Genomic DNA, 12405 nt, shown 5'->3' with positions numbered 1-12405 from the left:
GGTGATTTATAGCGCAGAGAAGTGGCATCTAAAGCCAGAAAATCTGTGGCATCTGCAGAGCACGTTCCTGATTGGCTCGTGCTTTATCCCTTCTAATGTTTCTTTCCTGTTTTTGTGAACTCTGTGATGTAACCAAGATTATTTTACTGATAAAATGTGTGTGAAAGAAAAAGGGAGTGAGAAAGCATTAGGCAGGATGAGCATGCGTACTTGGTGTATACACTGAATGTTGCATTTTTGATGCATTAATGCATTAGTGAATATGTACGTGTCTGGTTAACGTGTGTTCACGTATGTAACGTTTCTGTCAACGTTGATGTATTTGGAATCACACGTCCTTCTTCAAAGTGTTTCTATGGTGACTAGGGTTAGATATGGGGTCTTTTGTAGTCTGCCACAGCCTTGGAAAAGTGGTGCATCTGTGCTGTGATACTGTACGCAGCGCTCTGCAATCTGGGGGGATTTGGTATTCTGCTCTTAGCCCAGACTAGCAGGATCCTCCTCTGCACTGTGTGGAAATACTGTTTCACTGGACTGAACTTATTTGGTAGAAATGAAGTGAAGAAGCCAGGTGGGGGAAAAAAAAGGAAAACAATAACTAGTAAATAAACTCGTAGTGAATGTATCGCTGTGTGTGGCAGAGTGGATTCTAAGGATGCATTGCGACTAACACTAATGCAGCCTAATACCGTTGTTGCAAGAGAAAAGAAAGCTTCTTTTTGTGATGCATTAAATGTTTCTTCCTTCAGGGATCGTATGCAGCAGTCAGCCATGTACGACCTGTGTCTGGGCATGAGGCAGGTGAGCCAGGAGTTCGTGCGATTGCAGCTAACCTACGACGAGTTCCTCTCCATGAAGGTCCTTCTGCTTCTCAGCACAGGTAGGCAGCTACAGATCTGCACACAGACTCTTATTTATTTCTCCTGTGTTCATCTGCTCACACTAAAGACTACACACTACTAATAACAGAGGCCTCCATTCAGAACCACACCTGACCATTTCCATTCATGTGATGTGAGTGTCTCAGCACAGAAACCAATGTCCCATCTGTGTTTGCTTTAAGTGACTTATCAAGGTGAATGGATAGCTACTTCTTTCTACACATTCTGCAATCAAATAAGGCTTTCAGACACAATATTAGCGTGTGCGTCAAGGAAAGCACATTTGTAGAGCGCAAGTTTCTGTTGCATAGTATGATAAAAATCTGCAAGCCGATTGAAATGACGGAAGGCAAAATGGAGGAAAAGCTGATAGTGTGTGTGACGAAATTCCCTAAATGACATGTGTCAGGTTTAGTTGGTAGGCAATGTGTGTTAACAAAGCTCTACAGACCTATTAAAGTTTCTTAGTTGCAATAAAGAGAGGAAATTGTCACACTCAACATCTTATTAACGTGCTGATGTATTCCCACTGGACGTTTCGAAAACCAATCTTCACCTCTGAACAGTGCACTGACGTGGATTGCATGTCAAGCTGTGTCTAAAATCTCCAAAAGTCATCCCAAGAACAGGAGCGATCCATTGTTTTACATTTCCTGTTAATTTGATCTACTTCATCAGTGTGCTGTGAACTCTTTCAAAGCATTTTCCACATCACTAGGATACAATTCAGGTGGAAAAAAGACCAGATCTGGCCTGAGACACTAAAATATAGGAACATCAACTGTTATTTGTAGCAGAATCAGCCTTAAAAAAAAGTCACCATATGTAATTCATGTGCGATTGTTGACTGCGAATTCCTCCCAACTAAATATACTACTGTGGTTTGGAGCTGTCATAATGTGGACTGCTACGGCCTGAGACACATCTCCCACCTTCCTACTCTGCCTCTCACATAGGAAACGTATTGATAAGATGTCTTGTGTTCTGTTCCACTGCACACCTTTGAGACGGTGTTGGCAGGAGCAGCCTGCCTGGCACCCACAATCATGCTTTTGTAAAGTCTGTTAGATCAAGCTCTAAGCTCATTCTTAGTAATCCGTTAACATTGATCACAAGTGTGAAAATAGACTTGATGTTGCACGCACCTGTTGATGTCGCCACATTCAGTATATGCAAAAGGAAAGTGAGTCAGTGTCATTTTTCTAATCTCTGACTGAAGGCTATTCTGCTCTGGTTTATTTTATTTTATTTTTTTTAATTGCCGTGGATAAACAGAATATTTCTATCACTCACTAAAGGAGGTCTCACCGTGACGCCGCTCTCTGCCAAAGTGCGCCCACAGGCACTGCAGCCTCACAGAGAAGATGTGTTGGACCAAGTTGCTCAGTTGGAAACTGAAAGCAGTGGTTTTTCCACCACCTCAACACAGTGTGAGCTGCTGCTGTCAGTTCAATAGTAACAGTTAAATAATCCGTGATGGCAGCTGTGTCATAACTTCACCGTCCACACCCACACTTGCAGTTACTGAAAAAAGGTAACCGCAGCAGCGCTTAAAGCTACACTGGGACACGAGACCTGCTGCAGCCTTCTATTTATGTGTGCGTCATCGGTGGGGTTTTGTGTATCCGTAGATGTTCCGTAGTTAAAGAGGTGTGGATAGGTGGAGTAAGAGTGATTTGGAGGAGGTTGCATACTGGCCAAACCTCAAACTCTTTGAAATGTAGCCTCAGTGTAAATCAGTTCTTACACTCAGATGCAAGCGTTTAGTTGACATCATTGTTTCTTAATAAGTTATAATAGGAAAGTTGGTGGAAGTATTTTGCATCACTTATATTCTGGAGATTTTTTTGATAATAACGTGCAGCTCCTATGAAGTTAGTCATCATCGGTCATCATTTAAGTTCATGACTAAAGTAAAAGAGAAATTTTAATGTCAGTATTTCCATTTTATGTAGCTGCATGCGTTCTGCTTTTCTGCATTTCAGGGAGAAATATTGCACTTTTTTCTCTACTACATTTATTTGGCCACAGTGGTTACTAGTCAGTACTCATTTTCAGATCTCTATGTTTCTGTGTATTACTGAAGTATTGCAATAGAACAAAGCACATGCAAAACTCCCCAAAAAACATCCCCAATTTTGCACTTTTTACACTCGCTTTAGTTTGAATTTGAAACTGGTTGTTTGATGGAAACATCTTTTTCGATTAGGTTTTGACGCAGCAAACATCAGCTGTTTTGTTTCATTATCTTCACCTCAGAACCATATGAAACTTGGCTAATACCAGCTGACATTAAAGAATAATTACAACTTGAAGATTTGTGTTCACTTTTATGCAGAAGATCTGTTTGTTTCTAGTTTTGTTTCGGGCGTCTTCAACTCTGTTTTGTCTACGTATACCAGAGCAGCTCATAGAAACAAGCCCAATTCACATTTACTTTCAACAATTTGCATCAAATTCACTGATAATTGTATAGAAAGGTGCTTTATAAATTGCCAAAGAAAGCTTTTCCCTCTTCTCCCACATTGTTCTTTTTAAATTATTGACCCTCAGAATACCCCACCCCAACCCCCAGGCTTGAAACTATTGGACTAATCTCCCAAAAATAACCTGTGTAGAAAATAGTAAAAACTATCTGATTATAGTAGCAACATAATTAAAATGCCACTCACACTTTGTACATAAAAAATTTGTCAAACATACAACATTTCCAGGAGCAACGGTATAAAGTTGGTTTGGCTGCATGGTGCAGTGGCATATGGAAGAGGCGATGTGAAAGCATTTCCCCAATACAAACTCTGAAAGGAAGGGAGCTCCAGCTGGACTTCAGCTATTGGATGTTGGAAGAGACGAAGCGAGACTATACAAAGAGAATAAGAAACCAGGAGGGAAACGTTAGATTTAAAGAGTGGAATCAGACAAAAGTTGACAGTGAGAGCTAGTGTTGGTGAGAAAGAGACAGGTGCACAGCTATAGGGAGAAAGAAAGAGAAGACAAAGGGAGTGGTGGGGTGGCAGAGCTGGTCCTTCTGTTGCTGTGGCCTCCCTCTCCTCTCCTCACTGGTCCTCTGGAGGTTTTCCAGAGAGCCCTGCTGTACTTAATAAAGGCCAGTCAAGCACCAGGCAGAGCTCCAAGACCTGCTATTTTTCTCCACTTCCTTGAAACCCGGGCTGGAATTTTGAAAGAGAGGGTGTGGATGAAAGAAGCAGGGATGGAGAATCAAAACAGAGAATTTAAGGTGCTTCACAGTTAGTTCAATCTGCTGTGGTTATTGGATTTAGTCAAAATATAACTGTAAAATATGAGGGATGTGGCAAGAAAATAATCATCCCGTGCTTCATTTCTCATGTCTATTCCAAAGTCCACATGATGGAGCGACTGCTCTGTATGGAGGTTTGGCAAAGCGCTTGTGAATAATTTCGAAAAAGAAGCCGCGTGTTGCAGGATTTTTCTGAGGCGCTGTAGGAAGCTCTCTTAGTTACAGTCATTCAGATATAATGCTCGGGCCTTGTGGAAGGAGTAGTGGTAGAAATGTTTACAGAGGAGGTGTCAGAACTTGTCAGCTGAGCAAGTACTACAGAGTCACTGAGTGTGTGTGTGCCTTTGGGCTGGTTCGAAAAAGTGTACGCACCGCGTAGAGAGAGGGTGAACGAGTGAAACGGAGAGCAGGAAGGGGGGATAAAGAGAAAAGAGACAAGGGCTGTTATTCCTCTCTGACCTTGGCTAAGGTTTCACTGAGCCTGCGGTGTCTCATGACCCTGTTTGGATTTGGTGCAGGAGCAGCGGCCTGCTCAAACCAGTTACACTCCTCACCTCTACGCAGATGTAGATGGCATTGCTAGATTATCTCATTCATTCGCTCCGTTTTCTAAACCATCTACTTGCTTTTTTTTCCCGAAATGGCTGCCACATTCCAGATGGGACAAGTGTGCAGTGTGTTTACGGAGCGGATGGAGAGCTTTTCATGTCACACATTTTACTACTTAACTGCTCGCTGCTAAAAATAGAGTGATAATTGTCGTTCTAACCAGTCATTAGTCTGTTTGCGTGATGTTTGAATGAACATTTCCTGTTAGACAACACCCTGGACTTTTACCGGCCGGTTATTGTGGCGTTGATTAGGGCTACTTGTAAACTTCTCTAATAAATAGTATCAGGTATTAAATCAAAGCCCAGAGCCACCCTGTCAGTTAGGTATGTACTAGCAACTGAGAGCAGGAGGCTGCACGTCCTAGAACAACACGCATGCTAACGGTAACTCCTAGCTGTCTGAGATACATTATGTGCTTCTTTATCTTCCATGCATTAGGAAAAGAGCTTTCCTGGGTGTGTTGCATGCACAATAATGGAGCTGCTCGCCTAATAAGAAATATGGCCTAGTTGAACAGGCTCTATACCTGCAGCGAAAATCAATTTGACACCAATTATGCTGGTATAAATGCCCTATTTTGGGGCCAGTCCTGGTAACGCCCCTGAATGCCAGGTCAGTTTCTAATCAGGGCGTATGTGGGTCAGTGGGAGAAAAACAAAAGGTCCAAATGTGGCCCTGGGTTTTAGCACATTCTCATCATGTCAGCCATGAAATACAGCACAGAAGCACACAGCCTCTGCACCAGGGTACAATCTGTTTTCATATCTGCTTCCTTCAACTTCACGTATGTTATGCCTGCAGGTGTTTGTGCATCAAAGTATGATGAAAAGAATTACATAGAAAGAGTCTGAAAGAGAGCACTGGAGGGAGGCAGCCAAACACACACAAACACACATTCTCAGAGTTATTGACCTACAATGATCCGTTCTCCAAAACCTGCAATCCTAACTGACAAGAAGCAGGCTTTCGCCTATGGCTATTCACTCTGCAGAATTCAAACAGGTCCTGTCAGTTGCCGGGTTTTGCTATCATTCCTACAAGTGGTTTACTGTAGGTTTATCTGAGGCATTCAAAACTACTGAAGATGATAACCTGATTTAACTTGTGAGGGTAGGTCACTCAAACCATTTATGCTCAGAATGCCAATTCATATGTTGAAAGGTGTCAGAAACCCAGAAATTTATGAGACACAAATGCTGCTGCCTCTCGTCGACACGTTTAACCATGTCAGAGTCTTCTGTGGATGCAGACACATCTGTTGACTGTGGCTTTGGTCAGTTCACTAGTTCTCTACACACAATCTGTCACATGTGATTTAGAGCTTATCTGACTTCTCTGATGAAACAGTGGATGACTAGTAGCTGTTGTGCAAAGGAGGCCCAGACTACTGTACATCACTGTGATTCAATCTTTTTTTATCAATCTCCTCTCTTGTAGTACTTTAATATCGCAATATACAGTGTATTGTGATATTGTATATTTTCTGGAAAAAATAATAGAAAACGGATGTAAATTTGACCTGCAACAACGACTGATTAGTGGACCAACGGAAAATTAATGTGCAGCAATTAATAACAATCAATTAATGGTTACAGTCAGTTAAAAATAATGATAATAATATTCAGAATAATCTGGTTCCAGCTTCATAAATGCTAGGATCTCTTCTTTATATCTGATAGCAAACCTAATAAGGGACGTGCTTAATTGCCAATTTTTTTGATATTGTACAGTGCTACTCAGTGATTTGACTAATTAAATCATGAAACTAAGAGATTAATCACTAAATATGAAATAATAAGAATAAAACATTTGTTACAGCTTTTTCATATATTTTAAAAAACAGAAAGATGTGTCTGTTAATACCTGACAAATCAAAGTACAGGTATTGAAAACAGCTACTTTAGCATAGACACCCAGCAAAACAGTTGACAAACTCACATTTTCTGTCAGCATATATCATCATTTTCTAGTTTTGGCTAAAGGACAGCTGAAGGCGTTTCCTCGCACTGATTTGATGTAGGCTCTTTGAGAGGCGACGTGTTTCTTAATCTGGTAGCCAGCAGCTGAATGTCATTTAAGAGGTCTGGCAGACGTCCATATATGTGACTTTGTTCTCGTGCACAGGGAGAGAGAGAAAGACTGAGAGAAAACAGACACTGTAGACGTTTTTTTTTGATGCATCCTCATGGTGTAGTTTCTGCATCATAATCTTCACATTTGTCTAAATTTCCATTACACTGCCTTTTAACTTGAGTGCACTGATGCCACAATCCAGATGATTATAACATGAATGAATGTTGTAGCTATTTTAATACCTCTGGTCACCGAGCGAACTGCATGATAAATGAGGTTTGGTTGACAAAATTATTAAGCCCTTGAATTCACATAAGCACTGTTGTCTCCTCGCCTTTTTTTTTTTTTTTCTTCTTCTTCTTTTGCTGCCACTGTTGCCGAGATAACTTTTAATCAATGCCTTTCACTATACCAGTCGTCTTTCATGAATCAGTGGCTGCACATGAAAACTAATTACCACTTGAAATGGTGAAAGTGGTTGTAATGAGTTGCTAAATAGGCTTAGGTCGTCAACATAGGAAAAATGTCCAAAAAAAGGCTACTGTGTGGGAGTCGGGAGCATAATTCACTGAGCACCTCTAATTAAGCTTTACACAGCTACACATTTCTGGATTAAAGGAACATGCTGGTGTTTGTGCATGACTTCTCACATTAACTACAAATCACGCTTGATGTACATTTGCCAACCAATTTATAAAATGCATAATAGTTGCTCTGTGTTATTGATAACAAATTGTGCTTTTGAACAATCTATAGTTGACAAAAAAATAAAGTCCCTGGGTGATACTTTCATGGCATCTCGAGCAGCTGGGAATGAATTGTTGGCTGGCTGCTTAATTAGGTTTTTAAACCTTTATTCGATCAGTTATCCTCACTGAGATGTCTTTTTCGAGAGGAAGAAAAAATGATCATAAACCTCTGACAGAAACTAAAAGAGTGACATCTACATTATGGCTGCTTATTATTTGTTGTCTAAGTTGGATATATAACTGGTAAATTAAATGTCTTTTTTTAAATGCATTGCAAAATAAAGGAGACACTGCAGTACCTCATGATAATATCTAAAATATACAGCCAACTAGAAGAGCAAAATGAATTACTGCCCACGCTATGACAACATATTTTATTTATGTTGTGGTGTTGAGTTTTATTACCATACAGTACTTTTACTTTTTTTTAAAAATAGTTAAATAATAAACACCAGATGAGAGATGTCTGTTTTTGCACTTTCAGTACTTATTATATTGATACAAAACTAAAATTAAACCTCAGTGTTGTCAAGTCAATTCTATTTGTATAGCGCAGTTAACGTGTCCCATCTCATGGTACGGTATGGACCTTACAAATTCAAACCCAACAATCCAAAGTATTGTCATGAAATAGTCTAGGCTGCATATTATTTCACTCTTAATCTCAATCACGATTTGGGCTTCCCATGATTAAACGGCCACGATCGGCCAGCAGGGGTTCGATGGAGGTGTTCAGGCTTCACTGTCGGGGAGCCGCAACGCCGCCGTGCACGAACCCCTGCAGCGGCACCTTGTGCAAAAAAGAGAATTCTGACTGTTGTGGCTGCAGTCCAGAGTGGAAGAGTAGTACTCACCAAAATGAAAATCAAATGTCTGGAACAGAAGGTGAAGAGCTAGACCCTCAAAACAGATCATCATTTGTTGTTTGGAAGTATTTTGGATTTAGGGCAAGTGATGTTAAAAAGCAGAGTATGTGATTCTAATCCAATATGCTTTTTTTTTTTGTTTTTTTTTTGGTCAAATTCAGTGAATATCTCTTCACAGTCTGCTAGCTGTTCATGCTGTGTACGCTGAAAAAAAAACATCTGTCTGCACCAGTACATGGGATGAGGGAGGGGAGACGTGAGACAGTGAGAGGGAGTGGGACAGTAAACCTGGCACATGTGTATATATGCTAAGTAGCTAAACATCCACAATCCTTGTCCAGAATTGCAGATTTCACCTTTAAGCAGCTCGTTTCTGCACTGAAAACTGATCAACCCCCTGGAAAAAAAGACCACAAACTGCAGTACGATAAACACAATGATGCCAAGAAGAATAACTTCACCTCACTGAACCTCTGTTAATGTCCAGCATCACCTCAGACATCCACACCAGAGAGGCTGCAGTGCATCACCGTGTTGCACTCTATCACACATAAAGCAGCTTTGTTGATTTAATTTTGAGGAAAAAGTTTTGGTCCAATTGTATCTGTATTATGCCTAGAGGAGATGCACTGTGAATAAAGACCAGTCTTATTTTGATGCAAAAAATAGTATTGGAGCAGAAATATTGCACAACATGAGAGTGAAAGCTGTTCTCTGTTTAAATGTGAAGGTGCAACCAAAATATTGTGTCCCTAAAATCTATAAATAATTGTGATTAAAACAACAAGGTCTCAACACTGATCAAAATAATTGTGATTATTATTATTATTTTTTGGCAATATATAATGTTCAAATATTTTCAAATATCCTTGCTCATTCGTTTACAACATTGCCCACAGTGGTTTAATATAATACGAGAACTAGTGTGCTCTTAACAGCAAGTCCACATATCTGATGCTTGACAAATTCATATTTTCTAACACAACCCGACTCCACAGCCACTTGAATGTTTGTGTGACAACATTCTTGAAGATGAATGTCAAGAGATTTGAAAATGTGCAGCAGCCCAAGTTTCGTCCTTGTGATAAAGACACAGTTGGAGAAAATGCTCCTTATTTACAACAAATGGAACTTTGCTACTTAATATAAATCTACACCGATCATGTCAGCAACCAACAGGTTTATTACATTTATAATAAATCTGCCCTGTATCCATTCAAGTTTCATATTACTTGAAATACTTTCTTTTTGCCAGCATTGGATTAGTGACATTTAAAGCAGTTTTATTGAATCCAGTCGATGACAGAAGGATTTGTCTGTTTCCCAGTTCCCAAAGAGGGTCTGAAGAACCAGGCGGCGTTCGAGGAGATGAGGGTTAATTACATTAAGGAGCTCCGGCGCTCAGTGGGAAAAGCAACCAACAACTCTGGCCAAACCTGGCAGCGCTTCTTCCAGCTCACCAAGCTGCTGGATGCCATGCATGATGTAAGTACCCTTGCCCTGTCTGCCGCACAGCACAGGCTTCCCCTGGCATGCCTTCACACTCAGAGCGAGGTGTCCAATGGCACTTCGGTGCTCTAATATCACTGGGAATGTTTTGAGTAAAATGGCAACATAGTGGATTTGGATAATGCGTTTACTTAGCGGTTCAATGGGGCTGTGGCTTGGAATAAGGATTATTGCATCCCACTTTCTCCCTGAGGGAGAGGTTATTTTGGAAGAGGCGGAGACCAGGCTGTATTGGTGAATGGAACAGAAGGGGATCAATACCAGCTTGCAGTTTATTGGATCACAGTACACAGTGGTCAACGTGGCAAATGTGCTAAATCACTGTTATTTTTTTACACATGGGTAACCAGTGCATGGTAGAAGTACTGTAGGCAAAGCCTCAAGAGGTGAGAGCCGGCAAGCGAGAGGTCATAGAGACAAATGGACAGAATTCAATAACCCTAATGACTGAGTGAATGGGGTTAGTGCTGAGCGGATGACCTTTTTTAAAGGAGGGCTGTCCAGAAAAAAATCAGTGGTGCCCCCAAGTGGTGAGCTGACTAGAACTGAAAAGGGGTTTAAATCTGCTGAGAAGATGCATGAATGATTATACAGTCATTTACTTTGCATGCTTAGAGGAAAAAACCCAAAACTTTTTATATAACATTTTATGTAAAAACTACAATTAAAGACTGTTTCTCACTAATTTCTGTGCTTGTGATGTCTAGCTGGTGGGGAACTTGTTGGACTTCTGTTTCTACACCTTTCGTGAGTCCCAGGCCCTGAAGGTGGAGTTCCCCGAAATGTTGGTGGAGATCATCAGTGACCAGATACCAAAGGTGGAGTCGGGCCTCACTCACACAATCTACTTCCACAAGAAGTGACTCGCTACACAGCTGGGACAGAAGCGGCATTAAGAACTGGAAAAAAGGAGGAGAAAGAAGTTCAGGGAAGAGGAAAAATGCGCGAGGAAGGCCTGGCCCGTCGGCCTGCACCCTGTCGCCTAGTATGCCAGCGTCCTCGTCTTGGATTTGGAAAGTTAAGTGATGCGGTGACAGACGCAAAAAACAAACAACAACAAAAACACAAAAAAAAAGAGAGAGAGAGAGAAGAAGAAGGATTTGACCCTGCAGTCACCACGAGCGATTCAGAGCTGTGAATAGTTTGAGAAGCCGAGCACGACACGCCGAGAAGGACTTGTGACAAATGTGACAAAGCATCCCGAAGTACCCCCATGTCCCCCTGCCCCAAAGACGATAACAGTATTTTCTATGGAGATAAAGCCATACATTTCTTAGGATGCGCTAGATACGTTCACTACACACACATACACACACACACATGTAGAGGGGAAATTGACACACACCTACTGTCCACATGCCTTCACACAATCGCACAGATGCACTCCACATGCACTAAAATGAGATTCCCTTACAAATCTAGAGAAAAAAGGTTTTGCAAATATTAACTCTGGCTTATGCAGTCTTTCACAAATAATAGCACTATGAAAAATTATGCCAATACTTAGATTTGCTTTGCAGTGTAGCAACAAGACTACAGGGCAAAGGACATTATGAGGAGGCACAGAAATTCTAGACTGTATGGCGAAAGGTCTATTTGAATATATTCCAAGGGCTATACAAGCGTCATCATAAGCTGAATAATTACATGAAATCTAACAAGTCCAAGTTTGAATCTCGATTGGTATCATAACAGCCATCATTGACATTCACATACTGAGTTTTTTAAAGTTTCAAAATGTGTAGTAAAACAATCAAAACTAATATGCAAAAGTCCAAAGCTAAAGCTGTTTTGAAATAAAAAATGTCTCTCTTGTGTAAAGAAAGCTTGCGCGTGAAGCTCCCATGTCATAAAGTCACTATTTTAGAGGCACTGTGGTGTAGAATTAAGACAATATTGATGAGAGATTTTACCTTTGTGCAAAAATGGTCAGGAGTGCTGCAGGATGGAAAACATAATGCATTTACGGAAACAATTTCAGTAGAGTCCGCTGGTAATGGATTTGACAGAGGTGCATCCATAGTAATTGCTGTCATTTGTGTTATCTCCAGAGCAGCTGTCCAAATGTCTGTTTTTACTCACAATGAAGCAAAACCAGCCCTTTGTGAACCAACACTTATCTACTCTTCCCAGAAATAATAAAAAGCATTTTATAAAAGTGTGTTGCAAAGGTTTAGTTTTTGACAAGCCAGTCATTTTACATTAAGGTGCTTCATTTCTACAAAGCCAGGCAAAACATAACATGTACAGTAACTCGTAGACGGTCCATACAGTACACTATATGGACACCAAGTTTAAACACGCATACTCTGTAAAGTTGATATTATCCAAAATGGAGCGTTACTCTGCAGTGCTTACAGCAAACAGCTAATGTATCAAAACCAGGCAAATGTGTAGAGGTATTAACAACTTCTTAAACACATTCTATTCAGCTGTTGTACAGAAGATGTTTTGAG

At 40.6% G+C, this 12405-nt stretch overlaps 1 protein-coding gene across 1 annotated transcript in view; it reads left to right on the top strand.

The window, feature by feature from the left end:
• Positions 1 to 12110, top strand: part of nr3c2 (nuclear receptor subfamily 3, group C, member 2) — a 75058-nt gene extending 62948 nt beyond the window's left edge. The window contains exons 7-9 of the mRNA XM_008302814.1: positions 750 to 880; positions 9768 to 9925; positions 10657 to 12110. Coding sequence (XP_008301036.1) covers positions 750 to 880; positions 9768 to 9925; positions 10657 to 10812 — 445 coding nt within the window. The 3' untranslated portion in view covers positions 10813 to 12110. The remainder of the gene's footprint in view (positions 1 to 749; positions 881 to 9767; positions 9926 to 10656) is intronic.
• Positions 12111 to 12405: the final 295 nt, after the last annotated feature.

The sequence above is a fragment of the Stegastes partitus genome, unplaced genomic scaffold, assembly GCF_000690725.1.
Source record: "Stegastes partitus isolate 25-593 unplaced genomic scaffold, Stegastes_partitus-1.0.2 Scaffold37, whole genome shotgun sequence".
Taxonomy (NCBI): Eukaryota; Metazoa; Chordata; class Actinopteri; family Pomacentridae; genus Stegastes; species Stegastes partitus.
The sequence above is the reverse complement of the archived record's forward strand: the minus strand, read 5'-3'. Positions and strand labels throughout refer to the sequence as shown.